At 40.1% G+C, this 25,075-nt stretch overlaps 1 protein-coding gene across 2 annotated transcripts in view; it reads right to left on the reverse strand.

Moving 5' to 3' along the window:
- Positions 1 to 650: 650 nt before the first annotated feature.
- The window catches only part of Csnk2a2 (casein kinase 2 alpha 2), a 39,643-nt gene continuing 15,218 nt past the window's right edge, over positions 651 to 25,075 (reverse strand). Inside the window, exons 5-12 of one of the 2 annotated variants that reach the window (XM_071604802.1) lie at positions 16,317 to 16,376; positions 11,313 to 11,396; positions 10,464 to 10,574; positions 10,078 to 10,179; positions 9,476 to 9,576; positions 8,121 to 8,269; positions 6,623 to 6,716; positions 651 to 1,087 (exon numbers count right to left, since the gene is read on the reverse strand). In XM_071604802.1, coding sequence (XP_071460903.1) covers positions 6,640 to 6,716; positions 8,121 to 8,269; positions 9,476 to 9,576; positions 10,078 to 10,179; positions 10,464 to 10,574; positions 11,313 to 11,396; positions 16,317 to 16,376 — 684 coding nt within the window. In that variant the 3' untranslated portion in view covers positions 651 to 1,087; positions 6,623 to 6,639. The remainder of the gene's footprint in view (positions 1,088 to 6,622; positions 6,717 to 8,120; positions 8,270 to 9,475; positions 9,577 to 10,077; positions 10,180 to 10,463; positions 10,575 to 11,312; positions 11,397 to 16,316; positions 16,377 to 25,075) is intronic. The other variant, XM_071604803.1, reaches the window with a different exon arrangement.

Below are 25,075 nucleotides of genomic sequence, written 5' to 3' on the forward strand. Positions count from 1 at the left end.
TTCTGGGAGGTAAGACCCAGGTCTGAGGGAGCCAGCAAAGCTGTTTGTAAAACTGGTTTTGTTTTCACTAAACAGATACAACTGTTGCTTCCACTCCAGCCTCTTTGCCATTTGGGAGGACCAGTTCACTTCTCATTCATGGAGCGTCAGAACATGACCAGGAGCAGCCCCCAGCTCATCCCTCCCCTGCCTCTGGACAGTAGGCTCCACCAGCCTCTGGGATGAGGTGTTTTTTCAGAGGGGGTGGTGGGCAGGATTAGGACATGGAATGAAATGTTCAGACATAAGCCAAGGGACAGCAAAAAAAGGGCTAAGGCATCTTTTTGAGTTCAGTGGAGGCAATATTTACCTACTTCAAATGCTGGGCCACTCACCCAATTCAGACTGGGGCCCAGGGTGGCCACTGGCCAGCTCTCCCAGCCCACTGGGTACTTCCTTTCTCTGGTTGCCCCACTCCTAGGATGGTTCACTCCACACCTCTGAACACTCCTTTTTCTCTGCATTGCTCTTTATAACTGGCCCTCCTCACCTCGGGACTTCCCCCACTTTCCTCTGGTTGGAACCTGGCACACAAGATCTTCTGTCACTCAGTCCTCCATGGTCACAGGTCTTTTTAAATGGTCCTTTCCATACTGAAAACTCTCCATACATTTCTTTTAAAACCTTTTATTCAATAATATATACTTTTAAAATAATATGTAACTGCCCGTCATGCCATATATTGCCCCCATTCCCCCACTGTGGTGTCTGTGGTCAGCTAATTAACTTGGTTTGCTGGAAAAACAGGCGGCCACAGGACACGTCAAGGGGCGTGGAGAGCAACAGTAACCAACAACCATTTTGCATACCCTTCACATTTCCCATGCTTTCTGGGTCGGGAGGAAGTCAACAGGAAGTCAAGGCATGTGAACCTTTTACATTCGGAAGTGAGGTTTGATATACGGTGGTAGGCTGCCCTTCAGTTCGTGCTCGCCAAACCTGCCACCGTTTTGTGTCTGCTCACGGAACGTGATCTCGCTACACACGTTAAGACGTTTGATTTGGTTCTTGTTCTGCTTATGGAAAAGTGGGAGGTACCGCAACAGACCTGGGGAGAGATGGGAGGAGGGGAAAGACGGCATTAATCAATCTGACCCAGAGTGGGGCAGGCCTCTACTTGCGTGGGGCTTCCTTCTCTTGAAGAGGGCTGGGGGTAGAATGCAAGCTTGACCTCCCCAAGCCACTTTCAGGAACATGCAGTGAGAACCCGCTGCATGATTCCAGGTTTCAGAGTACCCTCTTCCTGCCCTTTTGACTGCAAAAGGCAGTCTTCTGGAGAGGAAGGGGAGAGCTCTGGACACACCATGCCATAGTCGACTCTCCAGCGTCCAGGACGCTGTTGTCAAGCCCCATAACCACTCCATGCAAGTCAAGCAGTCCAACACCAGATCACACTTAACCTGATCCAATTTATTAAGGACATCTTGGGACCAAGAATGAGAAGATGACTTGGCATGTACTCAGAGAAAAGGGCCGAGTCCACCAATAAGGGAACAAGTGACAGTATTTTCAACTCTGCGCTGGAAGCAAACAGCTGCCTGGCATGGCCTGAAAACCCACTCCTCCTTTCCCATCTGGCACAGCAAGTGGATGGTGAGACGCCAGCACAGATATGTCTCCCAGGGCCGTTTAGCAATACTGAGGGAAGGCACTTTGCCCTTGGGAAACTGTCACACAGTTATTTGATGAAAACTTCCTTTGGGTAAAGGTTCCATTGATTAATATTTGAGAATGCCTGCCGAAGCACATTAAGAAATTACCGTATTTGCCTTTAAGCACTGATTTCCAAGAGTCCAATTCCACAGTGATCAGTGAGGAAAAAAAAAAGCACACTAATAAAAAAGATACCATCATCGCTCAACAGTTGCACGTGCTCACATGTGCCTGCATGTGTTGTGAGGACTGGCGCAGGGGAGACTTTCACAAGTGCAGAACAATGGGCTACAAAGTTAAAGTCACCAACAAGTCAATCCCAAGAAGCAGGTGTCTGAGTGGTGCAACTCAGATACAAAACAATCCCACCACGTCTTTAATTCAACTTCACGCACGGTGATGATCTGCAACCACCATACACATCCTTGCAGTTCAAGGTTTATCCCTCCCTCCCCGAAGAGACAGGAAATACAAGTTAAGGTCCTCATAGCAATGGCTTGTCTCCCACTCGGGAAGGCTGGGTATTGTCAACATTTTTATTTAGGAAAACAGGATTTAACATGGCATTTTTCTTCCCTCTAAGGGCAGTAGCACATGAATCACACATCAGTCATCCAGAGATACACAGAGGTGGCCAACTGTGTCTGAAGTAGTCACTTGCAATGGATCAAACCCAGGCAGTGTTGCTTTTCTGCAAAAAGAAGGCTCCACGGTTCTTGAAGAGTATCCAAGCTTTCCACTGGATGTCAAGATTTGTCACAAACGCTTAGTCAACCATTTACAGCAAGAAGAGCCAGCAAGTGAAAAACTGTTAATTTATTGATTCAAAGGTTTTTTTTGTTGTTTTTTAAACAATCCCCAATACATGCAGTTCAGGGTTAAGAATCACATTTGTAGCACATTGTTGAGTATTGACACAAAAGTATGCATCACTGTATACCCCATCACATCTCTTCCCAGCCTCTACAATCCCTGGTTGGGGGTGTTTTCATTAACACATTCATAAAGCTCAGAAGCAGGTTATTACTGGTTTCCTTTCAACCTCCCCTCCCCAATATCCCCATTCTGGACTTAAGGTTTTAAAAGGCAGGATATTCTTCAGTTTTAATTTATTAAGCCCACTGACAAACCTGAGCTTGTGTCTCATGAGGACCCAGAGTTTGCTTTCAGAGGGTTTCTACTTAAGTGAATGTGACTCTCACCAGTTATTATCCACTCATTTATTGCAGGAGGGAGGTCTGCTCTTCCCTGTGGGTGCTCACACAGTAACACAGGCTTCTAACGAATCAGTCTGAACTGGCACTGAGGAGACCATTAACTGGGGCTCTCTTAGATTTCAATGCATATCTCAAAATTCTTCTGACTGATTTGTGTTCCAAAGTAGCTTTGCTTCCATCTGCATCAATGCAGCACCTGGGAGAACTTGCCATTTCCCTGAGTGGGCAGAGACAAGACCCTTGGCACCAGCTCTCTGGGACTCAGCACCTAAATCAAGATACCACCTCTCAAAGGCCCAGTGGACCCAAGCCAGAGGGCAGCGTCCTCCTCCAGGGCACCCGTCAGAACTTGGTGTCCCCTGATTTCAGCCTTTCAAGGATATTCCCTCAAGACCTACAGTTAGGTCATTTTTCTTATGGATTCCTTTTACCTACCCCTCCCCCCAGTCACTCTCTTCACATTCCCAGGATTCTGAGCTCTTCTGTCTCCTTGAGTCAATCGGCCTGAGAGTACCTTCCTCTCTATGGGAATACATGTGCTCTAAGCCTGGTGAGCACTGATGCATTCGAACACCCGTGACAAGACCTGGCAGAATGCTTGGTGCCCGAGGGCATCACTGAATTGGCACAGGCACTGCTCTGATTGGTAAGAAGCCCCAGCAATACTCAGCAGAATACTGCCACACTATGCACGCAACAGCATCTCCTATCCAGCCGCCTGCCACAGGACAGGATGGGAACCAGTCAGCTGACAAGAACCTGGAGAGAGTAAACTGCCACACAGTCACCACTGAGAATGTTGGTTAGCCCTGCATCAGTTCCACCCACACCCTGAAATTCCTTGGCTGAAGCACCCTTGCAGTTAAGCTCACTTGTGGCCACCAACCGTGAGACCCTGACCTGGATTCAGCACAGGCACCTTCTATCTTCACCCTACAGGTCTATGTTCCTGAACACAGGCAGTACCTGAGATGACGGTGCAACACTACCCTGTTCCCCATGTTTTTTGCTTTTCTTTAGGAAAGAATTAAGTCCTTGTCATAGGCACTTTTAACTTGTTATAAGGTAACGAAGCAAACAAATGAAAATTACTGAGTTTAAAAAAGAATATGCTGACTTAAAAGATACTGGATGGGTAAACTTATTTAGTTTAGTCTAAATGTAAGACTAGACTCCCACTGCTACACACACTCTCACTCACACAGACATACACACCCACCCTCCTTGAGGACTCTCCAAGACCATCTCCTAACCCAGGCAAACACTCTAATATCTCAGGGGAGCTTGGGCCATCTGGACACAAAATGGACTTGGAGACCAGTGAAAGAGAGGACTAGGACTAGACGAGACTCATTTAAGTTTTGGAAAGAACAGCTTAGGTGTCAAGTCCAGATCCAGAAGGGAGTGAGCATTTCAAAGCCAGGAATGCTCCAAGTCTAAGGCATGAAGAGAGGTAAGAATAGGTGCTGTGGAAACAAACCACACGCTCAAAAGGATAACTGCTGTGCCAAAGCTGCAGTACCGACCCAGGACAGGCAGGTCAGTTGTGCTGTGCCACCTGAAACATGGCCAAAGGAAGAAGGGGCAGAAGCCTATCACATGACCCTTCTCCAGATGCTTTCATTGCCTCTGGAGGACCCAAGGGAAAGGAGCAGGTTTATGGCTCTACAAAACCCCTCCAGGAGGGTACTCTTGCCTGATCAAGGCAGCTGGAATAGAAAAGAAAAGGAGAAAGGGAAAGACAAGAGAAAAGCAAGGTAAGGGGAGAGGCATGGGTGATGGAGGAGGAAATGGGGTAGGGAGCAGGAAAGACACAGTGGCACTCTCCCTGATAACCAATGGTTCAGGCTGCCCATAAGGGCGGGTGAGAGGCCTTTGATAATTCAAAACACTGAATTTCGCTGCCTGACTTATTGAAATAGGTTCATTTGAGAGCTCACTAACATCTTGTTTTTAATTTTCAGGTAAAATAAATGTATACATCAATATGCAGACTGTGCAATGCAGGCAGGCGGTATTGGTATGAGAACCTTAAGTGAATGTATTTCCTGGCTTCAGAATCTTATTTTTTAATCTATAAACTCAACTCTATGAGTTTCATTTGCAATTTAAGTTTCCACAGACCAAATGACAAAAATAGAATCTACATTTAGAGATAGGACCTGCTACCAATACCAATATGATTTTATTGGGATATGGAATGTAAACAGATGTTTCAAACAAACAATCTAACCTTATAAAAATGTACGGCATTATTAAATAGTTAATAAAGAAGTCCTAAGTGTGATGTGGTGGTAGACACCTCTAGCTCTATTCTAGACATGCTAGGTCCCCAGAGCTGAGGCATAAGTCTGCAGCTGGGGACCAGGGAACAGCCAATAAACCTTGTTGGTTACAAGTCCCCAAAATTAAATCAGCCCTATTTTCTTTTTTTTTTTAAACAAAAATGTAGCTTTCTTTGTTAACATGGACTTTAGCACAGTGGATCCAAAACTTTAACACTGGCTCCAAGAGCTCCATTTCATCCCCACCCCCCTGCACATTCCTCTCCTCTCAGTTACAGGATGGTCTTGCCCACATGTTGTCAGTACCTGCATGCCAGACTTATCTTTGCCATCACATTCACATTATCAGAGCTTAAAATGCATATTACCCTGATTATAGCTGGTATTGTCATGGGGATAAAAAGAGGGAAAAAGGATGAGGATACATTTTTTTTCCAATAAGTATTTCCTGAATAAATCCTAATAGGACATTTTCTCCCTTCTTGACCTGCCTGAAAACTGATTTTCCAGCTTCAGTTATGGTTATTAAAAAAAAAAAAAAGAAAAAAGAAAGAACAATAAAAAAGTAATTTTTTTCAGAGAGGTACATTAAAATAGATGCACACACAGGGATGCGCTGGGAAATGGTGAAATTCTCCTTACAGGGCTACAAAAGGAGGTGAGGGGCACAGTAAACAAAATCAGCAATGGGATTCTGTGGTTAGGCAAATCAACAAAGGTTACCGTGAGAGCTCAAAGGTTACCGTCAGCATGGAACTTCTGATGAAACCGACGGATCTGCTGATGGCATCTCAAGATTTAAAGTGATGTCTCCTGACATCATAGGATTCTGAAATTGACTGCAGTTTGCTCCCAAATGCATACACTTAAGAGGAAAACTGCAAGGATGAGGGACTTTTCCTGGAGAGCTCATGTCATAAAAAAATACATAAAACATGAATTTGTAAAAGAGCTTAAAAAAAAATACTGTCACTGTTTTAATATCTCTTTTTAATAAATGAGGCTGGTGTGTCAGTATAGCCTGCTGACATTTGCTAAAACTTGAGCCTGAATTCTCACAAAAGGAAACCAGACCACAATGGAATAGATAGGAAGTCAGATATTCAGAGCTTGTTGACCGAACGGGTTAATTCAATAGTGGTGTCTTGTAAAGTGAAGGTAAATGTACAACAACTCCGAGTTTCTCATCTCCCATGCATTCCAAAGGGAGAGTCCCTCAGATCCTGAACTATGTGCATCATCATGCTGCCACAATGGCAGCTCCCTGTAGACTAGTACTGGGGAGTGTCTTTTTGACAGACTTTTAGGTCTTTACTCTTCTTTGCCTTTAGAAGGAATGATTAAAATTTCTCTTTTATCACACTGTAGTTTCCTTCAAGGTTTGTGTTTGGTGCTTGGTTTTATTGGCAAGCATCAAGGCCGCATTACCCGTCGCTCTCCAGTCTTCACCGGGCTGCCGTGAGACCACTGGAAAGCACAGCGTTCTCTGCACAAGGCTGGGACTGCTCTTTCACCACGGGGTCTGCAAGAAAGCAGGACACAACGCAACCAAGTCAGGATTCAAGTGCAGGAGGGGAAGTCACAACAGATCAGCCCCTTTCCCAGTGAGACATGGACACACACAGACTCCTGGGCAAGCCAGTGTCAGGAGGTCCAGAGAGGGAGGCAGAAATCACAGAACTTAGGTCCCACAAAAACCACACACAAAGAATCAGGGGAACTGTTCTTACAGTCAATTTTTCTATTTCCTCAGAGGACAGACTCAATTGCTGAGAGGCATAAAAACCCTAATTTCCTACTGTTCAAAATTCCCACTAATTTATGTGTTATTTTCTTTGAATACCAACATAATATTCAACCCCTAATTTCTTTAAAGCATGTGCAATAATAAGCATATCAGGGGAAAAGGTGAATAGAAGCCTGTCAATTTTAAGCAATAGTGGCTTAAAATTTTTTAAATTGAAGTATACTTTGTATTTAGAAAAATAGCTAGATCATGAATTATGTATAATATCAATTTTCTTAATTTGACCCACCTCGAAGGGTTAGAACACCTTTCTGTGTCAGAAATTGTAAAGAGGACATCTGAATTCCACTGTCTGGGGTCCAGAATGCTGAAGGGTTAAGACCTTTTAACTCTGCTGTCTCCTGGTACTTACTTCCCTAGGTCTAAGACCACAGCAGTGTAACCTTCAGGCTGGGAATAATGGGGTGGTGATAGGGTTCTGGGTGGGGGCAGGAAGGAGAGGGAGAGATAGCATGCTGGTCTAACAACAGACAAAAACTTCAAGGAATAAGAGTTTTCATCTTGATTCAGAGGGTGAACTGCAGTAAGTCACTAGTCACTTAATTTCCTTATTCTCCATTTTCTTCTCTAACTGGATGAAATCTCACATTGCTAATAACACAGGGAAAGTATATCTGAAATACTTTATTCAGTGGGAAAAGCCACGTGCCCGCAGAACCTCAACCACACGTGGTTACACAGGTAAGCAATCCAGTTAGATCCTAGTGAGGTCTTCCTTCAAATCTCTTTTATCGACTGCCTTCTTTAGAAATTCATTATAGTTATCTTACTACTTTTAGCCAATTACTTGTGTTTTGAGGGGAGAAATCTTTGATTAGGTTTCCCCACAAATATGACATTTGAAAACAAATTTTAGATACTTAGAATGTCTTTCTCAGGGTGACAGGAGTGGCCAAAAAGACTGGACTCAAGGGAACTACAGCTGGTGAATGAGCAAATGCCTTTGGGGATCAAAAATCTGGTCTTGAAAGTTGTTTCAATGACTACAATGAGTGAGGACTAGTTCCAAGAATGATCCATGCCAAACACCTAGATTTTCCTTAACAGGCCTCAAAGATGTGAAAGATTTTTTTTTCCCTTTAATAAATTAGACCCCATAAAAAGTCCCTGGAGACTTACAGAAGTATGGGTGCTCCATGGCTTCTTTGGCAGTCAGTCTCTGTTGATGGTCATATCGCAGAAGTTTGTCCAGAAGGTCTAGGGCCTCAGGGCTAACAAGATGTCTGTTCTCACTGTGGATGAAGTTTTCCCAGCGTTTCCGTGAATGTCTGAAAACAAAGTATTGAAACATTAGGATTGAGACTAAACTCAACAAGAATCCTCCTCTACTATGGCTAAAGCCAGCACAATCTTAGAATTCTACAATGATTACAACTTGTTAAATCTCATTTTTCCTGGTACCCACTTTACCCACTAGTCACATCACAATATACTGACAGAAAACAGTGTTCTGTAATTAGATAAGCAGAATTAGTTAGAACATGGACATCTGATTTAGAATTTGTAGAATTTTCTTGACTTTTTTTTTAATGCCTCAGGTTCTTCATTCATTCTAGGTCAGGCATGGTGGAAACTGAGTAATTTGTGCTAATCAGCAGACATATTTAAAGTACTGGCCACAGAAACATGGTAGCTCCAAATATAAAAGAATGTTTGAAAACTGTCAATCAAGCATTTCCTTTAAAACTACTGCACTGTACCAAAAACCTCAATGCTATAATACTTGTTACCTTATAGAAAAATCTATTACAGAAAACAAGAAACTATCAGTTTCTTATTCAAAGAAGAAACACAGCTTTCCAAGATTTGTCATTAAAATTAATGCATATGCTGTACCAGAAAGCTTTTTTCTGTAACATTATGATTTTGCCCTCCATTTTCTATTGATACAGATTATCTCATAAAGAAATAAAAGAACTAGAAGACAAATATAAACTGTGTCCAAATACTTCAAAATAATTTAAAGAAAACACACACAGCAACAAGCTATGGTGGTGCACACCTGTAATCCCAGAAATTTAGGAGGCTGAGAGATAAGAGGATCTTAAGTTTGAGGTAAGCCTGTATGACTCAGTGAGACCCTGTCTCAAAATAAAAAGAACTGGGCTGGGGTTGTGGCTCAGTGATAAAGCACTCGCCTAGCACATGTGAGGCCCTGGGTTTGATCCTCAGCACCACATATAAATAAATAAAATAAAGGTATTGTGTCCAACTATAGCTAAAAAATAAATATTAAAATAAATAAATAAATAAAAAGAATCGGGCAGATAGCTCAGTGGTACAGTGCTTGCGTAGCATGTCTGAGAGGTCCTCGGTTCAGTCTCAGTACAGCAAACAAAACAAATTAAAAAAGAAAAAAAAAAAGATACTTCAATTTGATGTAACTAGAAAGGGAAAGAATGATTTTGGCTAACCTTCCCACTTTTGAAACTGGGTAAGGCAAAGCCCTTTTTCTTTCTCTCTCTCTTACTTACTGTCCCAGGATATCGTTGAAATGTGGATCTAGGTCTATATGATACTTCTTCAGATACCCATACAGCTCGTCTGTACCCAGAACCTTGGCAATGCGAACAAGCTGAAACACAAAACAAACTACCAAATCACTGAGCACAGAACTCACTGTGAGCCTGTGAGGATGCTGGGCCAGGGAACTGCAGATTCCATACCACTTGATCTCCAGGGACCAGGCAGAGATCTGAGTCTAGGACTGGCCAAAAGACTCAAGGACATGAGGCTCACATGAATGCATATTTCCAAACTGCCTTTAAAGGGAGAACATAACTTATGACAGTAGTCTTCTAGAAACTAACAATTATGGGGTTATCACAATCTAATAACTAGAATCTAGTTTTATTAGATAAAGGAGTCACCTGACTTCTTCATAAGAAAGAGAGCATTATCTGTATTGTTGGGACCTCATAACCTCAGACAAAAGTCTAAGAAATTCTAAACTTTAAAAAGAGGGTTATATGTACACACTGAGTGACATGCAGTGGCTCAAGGAGAATATTCCAAGCACACCATTTTCTTGACATTCATCCCCAAACATGTAAGAGCCAGATGGTTTTCTGCTCACCTGGTCATAGTTGTCCTGTCCATGGAAGAAGGGTTCCTTTCGAAAGATCATGCTTGCTAACATACAGCCCAAACTCCACATGTCCAAGCTATAGTCATACATCTGAGGAAACAAAGACAACCAGTCAGACAAGGATGTTAGAAACCCACTTTTCTAATCTGAGTTTCTAGTCTTTATGTGAACTTTGCAGACAGTTGAGAATTAAAAACTACTTCTTCCTCCTAAAAAAAAAAAAAAAAGCTGTTGAGAAAAATCTGCAACTAGCATTCTGGGGTGGAATAATGACTGAGAATTGAATATATGCAACTTACTAAATAAATAACAAAGCAGAAAAAGCCCTCAGTAAGTACCAAAACAACCCAGAGCAGCCTTGCTACCAAGTTCACCTGATAGTCCACAAGAAGCTCTGGTCCCTTGAAGTACCTCGAAGCTACACGAACATTGTACTCCTGAGCAGGGTGATAGAACTCCGCCAGGCCCCAGTCTATCAGTCGCAGCTACAAACATGACAGAATAAAACATGTGAAAAGAGTGTTTCTAGATTCCTATGCCTAGGGCAAGACCACATCACATTTCTGATAACAACTATTTAGCCACACAAAAAAATGTGAGCAGGTGTACTGTTAAACAATTACATTTTCAGCAAAAGTAAAGAGGTCATTTCTGGAGCAGAGCACTCAGAATGCTTTTTTAAAATCATTCTAAATCAATAGAGCTCAACCTTTTTTTCTGCTTCCATACTACTTACATGTGTATCACACTGCCCCATCACTCAGATTTCATCATAAGCTCCAGGAATAACTAGAAGGGTTGGGAACACATGGCCCACCCCAGGACTGAAGCACGGCTCTAGCTTGTCTAATACTATCTGATCCATTTACTCACCAATCAGGGACAACCAGAGTTGGATATCAAAATTAGGAGGGCCCCAAGTGTACTTTTAAGGCCAGGCAGATTGGTCTGAGGGTCATTAAGAAGTGAAGCAGAAACCACCAGCTGTAGTTTCTTTTTCTGAGGCCCTTTGGAAAACTAAGACCAAAATAAAACAAGTGACTACAGTCAGGTCATCTGTCCATTTTCCCAGTAGAAAACAACGTTAGAGACTGGACAAACGACAGCGACACAAGTTGGTCATAGGAAATAGTATGGCTACAAAAACCATCTTGGTAGGGGCAGCTTTAGGTTGGCCCTAAGCCTTCTAATGAAGGCTTGTTGCTGCCTGGCTGTAATGGTACCTTTTTTTGTTGGTGATCTATCATGACATTGTGAGGTTTCACATCCCTGTGCATGATTCCCTTGCTGTGGCAGTAATCCAGAGCCTATTAGGTAAGAAAGCACAGAGAAAAGTAAGCAAACCCTCTACCACCCCCCCAATGCAAGTACATTCTTATTATTTTGTTTGTGACACTTTGATGTGAATATGGTCTCCCAAGGAGCAGTTTACTGCCTATAAGGAAAGGGAAAAACATGCTTTTGGAGAATGCTCCTTACTCTCTGTGAATACAACAATGGGCAGCTGATAGAAAGGGAGCTACAGAGGGCCATGCTGAAAGTTTCTTTAAAAGGGGGGATGAAACCAGTTCTGGGAACCCAGCCAGAGCCACCTCTCATAGTGGCTCAAAGGAGATTCCAGAGTCCATGTGGACATGAACATGGCTGGTCTTTGTGGGTCTTCTAGATTAAAAAACATTAATATTTTCCTTAAATAGTAGTTAAAGCCAGCTGGTCTTTAACAGCTATCAATATTATTGCTCAAAGGGAACAATAATTTCCTATAATTGATAAAAAGATTTTAAAGTATACAAGTCAATGATTTTTAGTAAACTTAGAGAGCTGTGCAACCCTCACCATAATCCAGTTTTAGAATCCCCCTCTATCAAATTTCCCTTGAACTTGTTTGCAGTCAATCCCCATTCCCAAATATGCCCCACCTGTTATCTGCTACCTCTGAACATTAATAAAATGACATGATTAAAGTACAGTACTCTACTTTCTTTCATTTCATAATCCCTTTTTGTATCAGTTACTGAGGATTTCCTGTGTGTGTGTGTGTGTGTGTGTGTGTGTGTGTGTGTGTTACCCAAGGCCTCATGCATGCTAGGCAAGTGCTCCAACACTGAGCTAGATTTCTACTCACTATGTTGTCCAGGCTGGTCTTGAACTTGTGATCCTTCTGAGCCAATGAGATTACAGGCATGAGCCACCATACCTGGCCCAGTATAATACTTTTGAGATTCACTCATACTGCTATTTTCTTGCAGTTCATTTTATGAATATTCTAGCTGGTGAACATTTGGATTGTTTCTACTTTTTTAGCTGTTAAGAATGAAGATGCTATGAACATTCATGCACAGTCTTTGAAAGACAAATGCTTTCATTTCTCCTGGGTAGATTCCTAGTGGCAGAAGTGTTAGGTTGTATGGTAAATTTACACCTAACTTTTAAGGAACTGCCTAATTATCTTTCATAGTGGCTGTACCACTTTGTATTCCCACCAGCAATAAATAAGGATTTCAGCATCTCTACATTCTTACCAGTACTTGTCGTTGTTCATTTTTTTTAAATTATAGCTATTACAATAGGTACAAAGTAATATTTCATTGTAGTTTTGATTTCTCTTTTCCTATGAATGAATGAAGTTGAATGTCTTTTCATGTGCTTACTGGATATTCTATACTGCTTTTGGAGAAATATTTATTCAAATCTTTGTTCAAATTTGGTACAGTATCTGACCACTACCATGAAAGTCATTTTTAAAAGTTTTTGATTCTGCTATTTTTCATAGTTGTTGCCAAAGGAATAAACTAATGAGATGTGGAAAACTTTCTTTTTTTTTTTAAACATAAAAATCTGTTAGATTTCTCTTCCTAACACAATTAATTATTTCCATAAATTTCAAAGATAGGATCCTTGGCTTGTATTAAAAGCACTTAAAGGTCGCACGAGGTCAATGATATATATATTCTTTAAGTAATGTGACAGCAGCCCATAATCATATGAAAACTATCATGTGCATACCAGTGAGTGCTCTTTGTGGAAATTTTCATGTGGAATTTTTCACAACTTCAGCATTGTTAACATTTTGGATCAGGTAATTTATTGTGGGGTGCTACCTGGTGTATTAGAGAATGTTAAGCAGAATTACTGGGCTCTACTTGCTGGATGCCAATATCCACCTCTGCTTCCATTAAAACCAAACCAAACCAAACTTTTGTTATTTACTTATTTATTTTTATGTGGTGCTGAGGATCAAACCCAGGGCCTCACGTGTGCAAGGCAAGCTCTGTACCACTGAGCCACAACCCCAGCCCTGCTTCCAGTTTTAACAACACAGATGGTTCCAGATACTGCCAACTACTGCCCTGTGGGGGACAAACTCAACCTGATTAGGAAACTCTGAACAGACCAAGACAGACACTGTACTAAAGAACACATAATCCAGAGAATGACCCCAGGATCAGCACTCCAGAACAAGCTGGTCTTGACTTTGCCTTCCCTACACACAAGGCTGTGCAATGTATAATGCTTTTTATTTGATCAAAAGATCAAAACCAAGTAATATTAAACTGTGATGGTAGAGGTAAGAACAATATCTCCAGAGGAGGAAATATGAAAAGGAAGGTGGACAAGAGAATCTTCCAGGATGCTTATAATATTTCTACAGCCCTGGTCCAACAGAACTTTCTGGAATAATGTCTTTGTATGCACTGAACAATACAGTAAACACAGGTCACATGAAATGAGCACCTGAAATGTGACTACTATGACTACAAACTGAAATCTTTTTTTCCCCCAGGTGTTGGGGATAGAACCCAGAGCCTTGTATATGCAAGGCAAGCTACATCCTTAGCCTGGAACTGAATTCTTCATTTTACTTAATTGAAACAGCTAACTATGAGTAGCAGCTACCATATTGCATAGTATGGTCCTATATACATTTGCATGAAGGTTTTACTTATGTAAAATGTAAAATTCTGTACACTTAAGACTTATTCACTTCACTTGCATTCTATTTCAATTTAATATTTTTCTTTGCTTTACAATAGTTGTAGCAAGATTCCAAAGTGCCTTTGAGACAGTGCCTTAGGAAATCAAGGGTCATGAGGGCTGATCTCTCTCAAATTGAATCAGATCAGACTCTGTTGCAAAGCCTCAGGGAGCTGCTGAGTCACATGGACCCTCAGCCTCAATTTCTTTTATATTTTCAATGAAGTTAAATATTGCCTTTACCCAACTCCTGTATTTTTCCCCAAAGAGAAAATTTAGCAATGTTGATTCTGTTGTTTTGCTTAGTGTGCCAACAGAAATAAACTAATAAGAACCACAATACCTAGATGTAAAAGATACCCAATGAAAGCAAAGGCTGAACAAATACAGTGAAGTAATTAATTCTCTTGCCAAGTTCACCAGTCAGACTCCCTGTGGAGTTACTGACATGCTTTTAAATTCCTTGGGGAATTATTTCAGTTTTAAAATCTGGTACAGTTTCTGACCATTAAGCATGAAAGATGTTTTTCAAGTTTCACTTGGAATCTATGCTTTATTAGCAGAAAGAAACATGCCCTATTCCAGTCTCCAGAAAGCAGGACTTAGGTGAGCACTGAATGACATCTGCCTGGCTATCCTGTAAAAACCTATATTACAGGGGTGCCTTCCTTTGCCTGACCTAAGGACCAATGTGCTAGGTTATAAATCGTTATTTTGCTGGTGCTAGCTAAAAACTGCAAAATCTCAATACTGGATTCAATAATAACCACCTGTGAGATTTGGACTATAGCTCCCATGGGAAAAGTGCATGGGATTTTCTGGGAAGACCTTCAGGGAAGGGCTAGCCTGACAGTTCATAGGCATAGCACTACAAACCTCTTCCACACTAAAGCTTCAATTCTAGTCTAGAAAGGACGAGAAAGATGGGGTCAATCAAGTGCTACCTCTTTTCATCTTTCTACTCACACAAAGGAAACCCAGTAGACATGAATGAACCCCCAAATACACCACTGTGGTTCTCTCTAATGTCATGTGGTCTGTGCAAGTAGTTAGAAAACATCCATTTCTTCTTTTTTTTTTTTTTTTGGTAACCGGGATTGAACTCATGGGCACTCGACCACTGAGTCACATCTCCAGCCCTGTTTTGTACTTTATTTAGAAGCAGGGTCTCACCGAGTTGCTTAGTGCCTCGATTTTGCTGAGGCTGGCTTTGAACACTCGATCCTCCTGCCTCAGCTTCCCAAGCTGCTGGGATTACAGGTACCAAGGACCAGTACTTTGATTCACACTCTTCACAATCCCATCAAAACCCCACCTTGGCAATTTTCTTCAATTATGACCTCTGTCATCTCTATCTTCTTTCAGAGGTTCTTGAGATCTACATCCCCCTAAAGTTTTAGGCAATATTGTATATTTATAGATGTACTTCGACAGGAGGGTTCACAGCTTTCATCAGGTTCTTAATGATCCAGGACCCTAAGAAGTTAGGACCCACTGGTTTATAGCATTTTAGAATTCTTAGCCTAAGTGTTTACCTTGACAAACTAAAAATGATCACTCCTCCATCAACCAGTTATGCTTCAAAATTTCAAAGTGTTTGGGATTAGTAAGTCACTTAGAAGATCCACCCACCACTTTTCCCTGTATTAACCTAGAGACTACCGTGGGACTCTAGGTGGACTAACTCTAGGTGGACCTGAACTAACTCCTGGAGGATGAGACCTCAACTATCCCAATTGCCTGAGTTGAGATCCCAGATGTAAATGGGGCCATCCTGACCCAGTCAAGTTGACCCAGACCTAAAGAATCACATAGCTAACTCATGAAATTATGAGGAATGATAAATTATTTAAAAAAAAAAAAAAAAACAAAGAAAAACCCAAACAACTATGAGATTCTAATATTTGGTATAATGACCCTTGTACCCTTTGACTTGCCCATCTTTCCCAGTTCCAATGGAAAATTTCTTCCTTCTTTTTTTTTTTTTCCCAGTTGTTGATGGATCTTTATTTCATTTATTTGTTTGTATGTGGTGCTGAGACTCAAACTCAGTGCCTCACACATGCTAGGCAAGCGCTCTACCACTGAGCTACTACCCCAGCCTTCCAACGGAAATTTCTATGTGAGATTCCATGATGGAGGCCACAAAAGTTAAACCTCAAGAAATATTCTGCTTGCGGTCTCTCTGTCCTTTCAAAAGCTTCTTTAATAGATGAACTTGAAAAACTTCACTGTTTATGAATGTTACTTACTTTTAGTAGTTCATACATATAAAACCGGATATCAAAGTCTGTCAGGATCTGGTAGAGTTGCTGAAACAGATTTCAGAAAACAAAGTTAGTTTAGTCTCATTGGGACTTGTCATCCCAAGTGTCAGTCATTCTCTGCAAACTTAGTGCTTAAGATACTAAGGAACCCCACAGGCATTTTACTACCCGATTTGGAATAAATGGTAAAGATGAGGAATGATATTAGAAATATTTCAATCTTCAAAAGAGACCAGAAAAACAAAACAAAACAAAAACGCAAAAGGAATTCCACGGGAAGAAAACAGTTAAGCCAACTTGGATTTTTGGTTATTTTATGCTCCGTGATTTTAATAAGCACAGTTACTTTATTGTGACGTCTACATTACCCAATTGTCCTCATATTCTTTTTTTTTTTAGTTGTAGTTGGACACAATACCTTTATTTTATTTATTTATATGTGGTGCTGAGGATTGAACCCAGGGCCTTGTACGTGCTAGACGAGCACTCTTATCGCTAAGCCACAACCCCAGCCCATGTCCTCGTATTCTTATTGCAATTAATCAAACCCTGCAGCACCACAGTGTACTCTGGAGAACTGAGTTCTGAAGAACTTCATCAGCTGATGAAGTTTATGGCATAACAGTTGTTAATATTGAACTGTTTGTGAAAGAAACTTGAGGACAATGAGTTGCTCTTCCATTCAGAGATGGCAAAAGATTTCAAACATCCATTCCTGCCCCCCAAATCAATTCCAGGCTGGAAAAGAATGTTCCACAAGCAATAACTGATGCCTTGTGGGTAAGAAAAAAGGAGTGGAGTGAGGCATTAAAAAGAAAAAGATGGAGTGCCAAAAATTATCACAGGCCAAATGACAAACAGATGAAATCTTTTATTACTGATAATCCAAAGACCCACCCATTGAAGTTCTAAAAACATTTCTCTTCTAAGAGAGTACAAGATTCATTAAAAGCATCATAGATTCTTGTCAAAAACTATACTATTACCTTTGATATCTAATCAATTCCAAATAAATCTCTTTTCCCATCAATCTAGGCAGCAATTTGTATAAAAATTAACCAAATGCCTTTATGAAGCTTCTCTTGTTCCTTTAATGGAAGAAAGACTCAAGTAGTGTAGGGAATCTCTCCAAGGAACACAGAACAACATACACAATGTATCTATGTAAAGGGGAAAGATAAGACCATATATCTGTAGAATGATACAGGAGTTATTTCATCAGTATGTACAGGGGAGAATAGGCTACACTTCCACTTTTATTCCCCTTTTAGTTAAAGGTAACTCTCCCAGCTTAGTGAGAATATATGACTTCATCATCCTCAGACAGCTGCTAGCTCAGGGCATGGCAGGGAATTAACAGGCATAGACCAGTACGTTGGCAGTGTCCTGAAGCTGCTCCAGTGCTGATGGCCGACCCTGGTTGGGGCTGAACTGCATTGGAGCTAAGTGACACAAATAAGCCACTATTTTTACTCAGGAGAGCTTCAGATCCATAACAACCAAATCTCAGGGTTTTTTTTTTTTTTTTTTGTTCTTGCTGCTCTGTTCTGCAAGGGAGGCTTCTTAGCTAGCACTCGGCCACAACCGACAGCTGGAATGTGCAGGCGCAGGCTTAAGATACCATCTTGGGTGTTAAGGAAGATCACTCAGAGAGACTGTTCTAAACTAAACATCAAGTCAATAAATAGCCTGTGAAAGAGAAAAGATCAAATTCTCTAAGCCTTGGAGGGCTAGAATATTTTACTTCCAGAAAACCAATATGAACTATTTTGTTTGGACTTCCTCTCATATTATGTGGTATGTATACCAAGCATCTGTGTAAAATTGGCATAAAGCATAAAAACTAATGTCCTTGGACTACTGACATAATATCTCTAGTTATTCTAGTCAGTATCAATGTTACTTAATACAAAAGATATCAGCTATGCAATAGTGCTTAGACCTAATATATCACAAAGTACTGGATGACTGTACTTCATCCTCCCTTCTCAGGAGCTCTAGGAGGAAGGACACATTATCTGTAACTTTTAACTTCCTGGGTCTAAAATTTGGGCCTCTCCAGGGTCCAGTCTTGCTTCCTCTAACTTTTATAGCTCTGATCTCCATTCCATCTCCCAGGAGTCCCCGTCTTTGACCACACAACCTGAGCTGGCTACCTCTACTCTTCCCTCTCCCTGCTCTTAACATGCAACATCAAACCCATCCCATCCGATTTTTACAGAATGACAGTGGTCTCACCCTTCTCTGAACTCCCAGGCCATTTGTTCTCAATTTGTGGTGGTCAAAGGACACTAACATCACTAGTGTCCCCAGGGTTAACATTCTTCACTTGGGTGACCAAGAAATGGCAGTGACCCAAAGTTCTCAAGGTAAATTTTCACTGTTGTAAACATGAGGCTACTTCACTTCAAGAACCTCATGCCAGCATTCCCTGGGTATCATGCCACACATACATGATGAGGGGAGATGGGTACTGCAGCAGCTGATGGTCACAAGTTTGGTGATCCAAGACCTCTGAACTCTCCCTACCCTCCCAGTATGTTGAGGTTCCACTCTATATCTGGGTACCACACGCATTTTCTCCACACTCCTCAACCTTCTTCTAATCCTCATATAGAATAGCATATACTTTATCTACTCCACACTAAGTATGGTGGTTCTCTGCACATGTTTTTATAATGATCACTAATCAATGGAACAAAACAGAAGCTCTTTTTCAAGAAATAGAAGAGGTTGGAGATACAGCTCAGTTGGTAGAGCTCTTGCCTCACATGCATAAGGCCCTGGGTTCAAACCCTAACACACACACACACACACACACACAAAAAAAAAAAAAAAAAAAAAAAAAAAACCTAGAAGAGTCCATAACAAATTCAAAAGGGAAACTCCAAAGGGTCCATACTTTCCCTCTAGCTATGTGTAGAATATTATTAAACAACAAAATATAAATATTGGCAGGAATATAGCTTTGCTCATATAATCATAGAATGACTTATCAGAAACAAAACACTGGGGTTGTGGCTCAGTGGTAGATTGCTTTCCTAGCATGTGTGAGGCCCTGGGTTCAATCCTCAACACCACATAAAAATAAATAAAACAAAGGTATTGTGTCCAACTACAACTAAAAAATAAATATTAAAAAAAAAAACAAAAAAACAGCCAATGCTTCCAGAAAGATTATGACGGTACCAATGAAAAACTATTCACTGGTCCTCGTTTGGCTGCAAATTCTCAAATACACTGGTATTTCTCTAGAAATCAGTTCCACTACAGGACTGCTCTAAAGGGCTCAAGGTGGCTGGGTGTGGTGGTGTATAGCAACTCAGGAGGCCAAAGCAAGAAGATTCCAAATTTAAGGCCAGCCTCAGCAACTTAGCAAGACCCTGTCTCAAAACAAAAAATAAAAAGGGCTGGGGATATAGCTCAGTGGTAGAGTGCCTCTGGGTTCAATCCCCAGTACCACCACACAAAGTGGGGAGAGGGGGCAGATAGGAAGAAAATGGCAGATGCTGCAACTTGCTCGCCTGGCTCAGGGCCTCCTGGATCTCAAGCCACAGACACCATAGGATGGCCACCAGTGGATCTCTCTCATTCCTGCTGCACGTTCAGGCAGCTCTTCAGATGCAGCTGTGTCTTAAGGAGATCAAGGCCAGATCAAGGCCCATGCCCAACTGTCATTTGAGGCATTCCCTCACATAGCCCTATGTCCATAATTTCCAGGGCTGGCCACATGGGGGGGGGGGGGGAGATTTAAAGTGAAAGTGAAAGAGGTGTTTAAATCACAGTTATCAGTTTAGCTGTTTTTAACCTGTAACCTCCAAAATGTAGAATAAAACCAAGGCCAACATTTCTAGAAATTTAGGGAACTAGAACAAATCTGTAATGGAACAAATAAATAAATTGAAAACATCACTTATTTTCTTGAAGTCTTACAAGAAAATGACAAAACAATGTTAATGAGTTCATTTCTTCCCCTGATTTAACCTATAAGGGAAAAGTCAAGGCTAACAATTTAACTAACAAGTATGGTATAAAAAATGACCATGCACTAAAATCACAAAGCAAAGATGAACAGATTTCAAATAATCAACATTATATAGGCTGAAGTTCCCTTAATCTGAAATCCTTGGGGCCAGAAATGTTTCAGTTTTCAGATTTTGTAATATTTGCGTAGGTATAACAAAGCACCTTGGGGATATTCAAATCTAACCATGAAATTCATTCGTATCACATACACCTTACACAGAGACTGTATAAAAATGTAATTTTATACAATACTTTATATAATCTTGTGCATGAAACTCTATTTCATGGTGATTTCAATTTTCCACCTATGGCATCACATGAGTACTTATAAAAGTTCTGAACTGTGGAGTATTTTAGATTAAGGATGTTCACCTGTATATATCATGTTCTCTGAACACAGTGCCATCAAATTAGGAATCAACAATAAAATAATAATTTTCTTAAAAAAAAAAAGTTGGATTCTGACCAACAAACTCACAGGAAGAAAGGATATTACTGGGATAATTATGGTGAAATTTTGAATATGGATTTTATACTAGATGGCATTATCATAAATATTAAATTTCTTGGGTGTATGAATGGCATTGTGGTTATGCAGGAGAATGACCTGATGCCAGTGCTGACATCTTCAGGAGTGGAGGAATATCATGATGATACCTTTTCATCTGAAGCTTCAAGATGACTCAGCAAAAAGACAAAAGAGATAGAAAGGGGAGGAAGAAAAATAACTGCAAATGTGGCAAAATAAAATTTCTAATGGAAAAAGTCTAGAAGGTAAAATCCAAATCCTCAAGTTTGGAATTTGCATTTATAATTTAAACAACTATCTAGAAATAGAGTTCAACATCCATGGAATACATCTAAAATGGTGCTTGAGGTTATATAAACTTAAGCACATGTATTATGAATCAAGGAAAGTTGAAACAAATCAAATGAGCTGACTCCAACTCAAGCAGTCAGAGAAAAACCAGTGGAGGCCCAAGAAAATTGAAGGAAGAAAAACAATTAAGACAGGAGAAGAAAGAGAATGAAATACAAAAAATAACAAGAATAAAGGTGAACAATAAATCCAAAAGCTGGTTCTTTGAAAGGGTAAGAGATCTAGATCTAGCAAGGTTTACCTAAAAAAGTTTTAAAAAGAGAACAAAGGCATGGATAATGTTTAAAATTTAAAGGAAAGCCTAACTACAGATAGAGTTTTTAAGTCTTAAAGAGAATTTTATCAATAACTTCATGACAATAAAGTTTAAAGTGAATAACTTTAGAAATATTATCCAAACAGACTGTGAAGAGAAAACCTTGAAAGACTTTAACCTATTTTTTTTTTAGTTATAGGTGGAAACAATGTCTTTATATTTATGTGGTGCTGAGGATCGAACCCAGTGCCTCACGCATGCTAGGCGAGTGCTCTACCTCTGAGCCACAATTCCAGCCCCCTATAGTATATTTTTAAAAGGAATGTACAGTCCAAAGTTTTCCTCCCACCTCTAACAGACACCTACCTGGATTTACCTCTCTTATATGTACTTTCAGAGATTAAAACAAGAAAATGAAAGTTAGTATAACCTTGATACAAAATCAGGACTCTAACAATAAAAGGAAATTAATTATTAATTGTGCCAATAAAAAGTACTAAAAAGAATGGGCTGCAGCTGTAGTATCCCGCCCACTCCATGCTGGGGACTGAACCCAGGACCTTATATATATATACATGCTAGGCAAACACTCTACCACTGAGCTGCATCCCCAGCTGCCACCACTGTTGATTTATCCTGTTCTTACGCCAGTGACAAACTCTCTGGGTGACACCTTAAAAGCAATTATCAATATCCTTTATAGTTAAAACAAACAAAAAAAAAAAAAAGGAAAAAGAGACTTTCCTAGTAAGATAGACACATAAGCCTAAAGGACATTAGGACATTAAACCAACAGACTATGCCTATCATACTATCTGGGGAAAAAAAGTAACTCTCCTGCCATTATTTTGCTCTTCCAGAATACACACCTACTACCTGATATTTAATAATCTTGTAAGTGAACTAAAATGTCATGACTTGAACATTCAAGGGGACCTCCAATTAAACATGACAGATCAAACACCTCTGCTTCTTTCTGAAGCTCCTCTAAAATAACAATCAAAGGAGCGGGGGAATAACAGTAAAAGGAGAGAGAACTCTCAAGAACTCAGGGAGGAAGAGACAACACTCCAAAGCTAGAAATGTCCAGCTAATTCTACAGACCAAAAAAAAGCTAAAAATTCTGCCAATAGTGAATTAGGCCCAGAATATAAAACTACAAACTGAAGAACTACAGAAAGGCTCAGGATGAAAGAGAGTAAACAGAGTGAGTTGAAAACAGAAAACGGGTTTAAAGACCACACTGGAAACGAGGAATTAAGTGTAAGTCTCTTAACACCCCCCATAGCTCTCATCAACTTAAGACTAAGATGCCAGCAGATACAGGGCTAAGCTATGTCCTCGAGATAGAAGCTGACTGCTTTTCAGAGCATTACTCCAAAATATGAACCATAATATTTCAAACAATTATCATAGAGACAAATAATAATCACAAAGCAATTGGAAGAAAAATAGAGAAAAGGTATGAAGAAAATAAAGCTATTACATAAAACATAAAAGAAAAAGACTATTTTTAAGGGTTCAAAAATTGAAATGGACTTCTAAGATATGAAGTCTAACATTTGAATGAGTTTTAGAAAGTGAGAACAAAGAAGAAAGGGGAGAAAAATCAAAGAACATTAAAAATATTTTCCCAGAATGAAGAACATGAATTTTTAGAAAAAACCCAGCAAGCATCCAGAACAAAAGATAAAAGGAACCCACAGGAAGGCACATCATTGTGAAATTTCAGAAGACTGGGAATGAAGAGAAAATCCTAAAATCTTCAAGGGAAAAAAAAAAAATCACGTCAGATACAACTGGAATGGCTTTACTGGTAATACTGGAACAATCTTTTCAAAACGGAGGAAATTCTGAATTTCAATCTAGAATTCTTTACAAATCAAAAGGATAAATTACAGATATTTTCAGAGATGTATGCATCAAAAAACACTGATCCCAAAGACCTTTTAAAGAAGGAGAATGTGTGTATTCTTCAAACTTCAAAACACCCCAGGCTTCAAGTCCCACCCAGAGTAATACAATTTCCCAGGGAATGAGAATTCCTGCTAACTGATCTCCATGTTGTTAACATCAACCAGGAAGACAGATGTCACCTTTAAGAAACACAAATTGCTGCTGTGAAATTTTACACATGTGACCAGACAGCTGGTAAAAACTCATTAATAAAGCACAGGTATTTTAATCGAAGGGCTCTACATACACTATGATGCTGCATTGTGAGCAGTTTTTAAATTTCAGCATTAGGAAAATGGTTTTATCAAAGTCTGTCTGGCACTCTAGGACAGGAATACACATTCCCACTCATGTACATCTTGACAGACCTGGGTGATTCACAGGATTGGCTACATGGCACAGTACTCTACCAGCTAAATCCTCTGCTACGGGATGGAAGAGATTCACAATCCCTCCCTGGCCTTTTTTTTTTTTTTTTGGTGACAGGGTCTCACTATGTTGTCCAGTTGGCCTCAAACTAGGGATTCTTCTTCTAAGTCTCCTGAGTAGCTGGGAATACAGGTGTGGTGCATTACCATACCCAGCTTACATCCCACTTTTTAGAGTTCATTGAAGATTTCATCTGTAGTGACTCACATTAACAGGAATATCAGTTACCCATGGAAAATGCTATGTGGTATATAAAACTTACTACTTATTGCTTTATAACTGAAAATTTTTTCTTCTTTCTTTTGCTTATTTTCCACTAACTTTACTTTAGAATAGTTACCTAAGACAAATTAAACGGAGGATTTATATTTTCACTCAAAGCACCACTCCCGATAGTAGGACTATAGCAAAAAAATCATGTCTCTGATTCAGTGCCAGAGTTATGATCACCTACAGTCCTTTAAATCCTGCTGAAAATCAACACCAATATTTTGTTATTTATATTTTCAAATTATGCACTAAAAATGGGTTTCTACCAGTATGTCTAACCCCAAAGTCTTATCAGAAGTTAAAAGTTTGTTTTGGGGGCTGGGGATATAGTTCAGTTGGTCCAGTGCTTGCCTCAAATGCATAAGGCCCTGGGTTCAATCCCTAGCATCTAACTCACACACACTCTCTCTCTCTCTCTCTCACACACACACACACACACCAAAAAAAAAAAAAAAGTTTTTGAACAATAATAAGAAGAAATTCATCAAAAAAGTTCAAAACCATGCTCTTAAAAGAACATTTCAAAATCTAAATCAATACACATTATAAGAAAATATAAATATCCCATGACAGGGCTCCTCTAAAGCAGTGACTCCTAATAACTAGGTTTCAGTACGATTTGCTTGCTTGGTGTATATGAACACACAGTCATCATTTCACATCTCCAATTCAATATACTGCCTTTCCCCCCAAGGGCCCTAAATCACTTTATCCCTCCCATCAGCAATGTAAGATTTCTTATAAAAATCAAAGTTAACATCTACATAAAACTATTGTCTAAAACAGGAAGCATTAGGTTAGACCCAGATGGGCAGTTACTCTCAGAGTAAGCCAGACAAAGGGTGATAACTTCACCAAATGCAAGAATCCAATACTTTCTGCACCCTGTATTCCTGTGTAAAGAATCCAATCTGTTATTCCTACTCT

This window comes from Marmota flaviventris, chromosome 18, assembly GCF_047511675.1.
Source record: "Marmota flaviventris isolate mMarFla1 chromosome 18, mMarFla1.hap1, whole genome shotgun sequence".
NCBI lineage: Eukaryota > Metazoa > Chordata > Mammalia > Rodentia > Sciuridae > Marmota > Marmota flaviventris.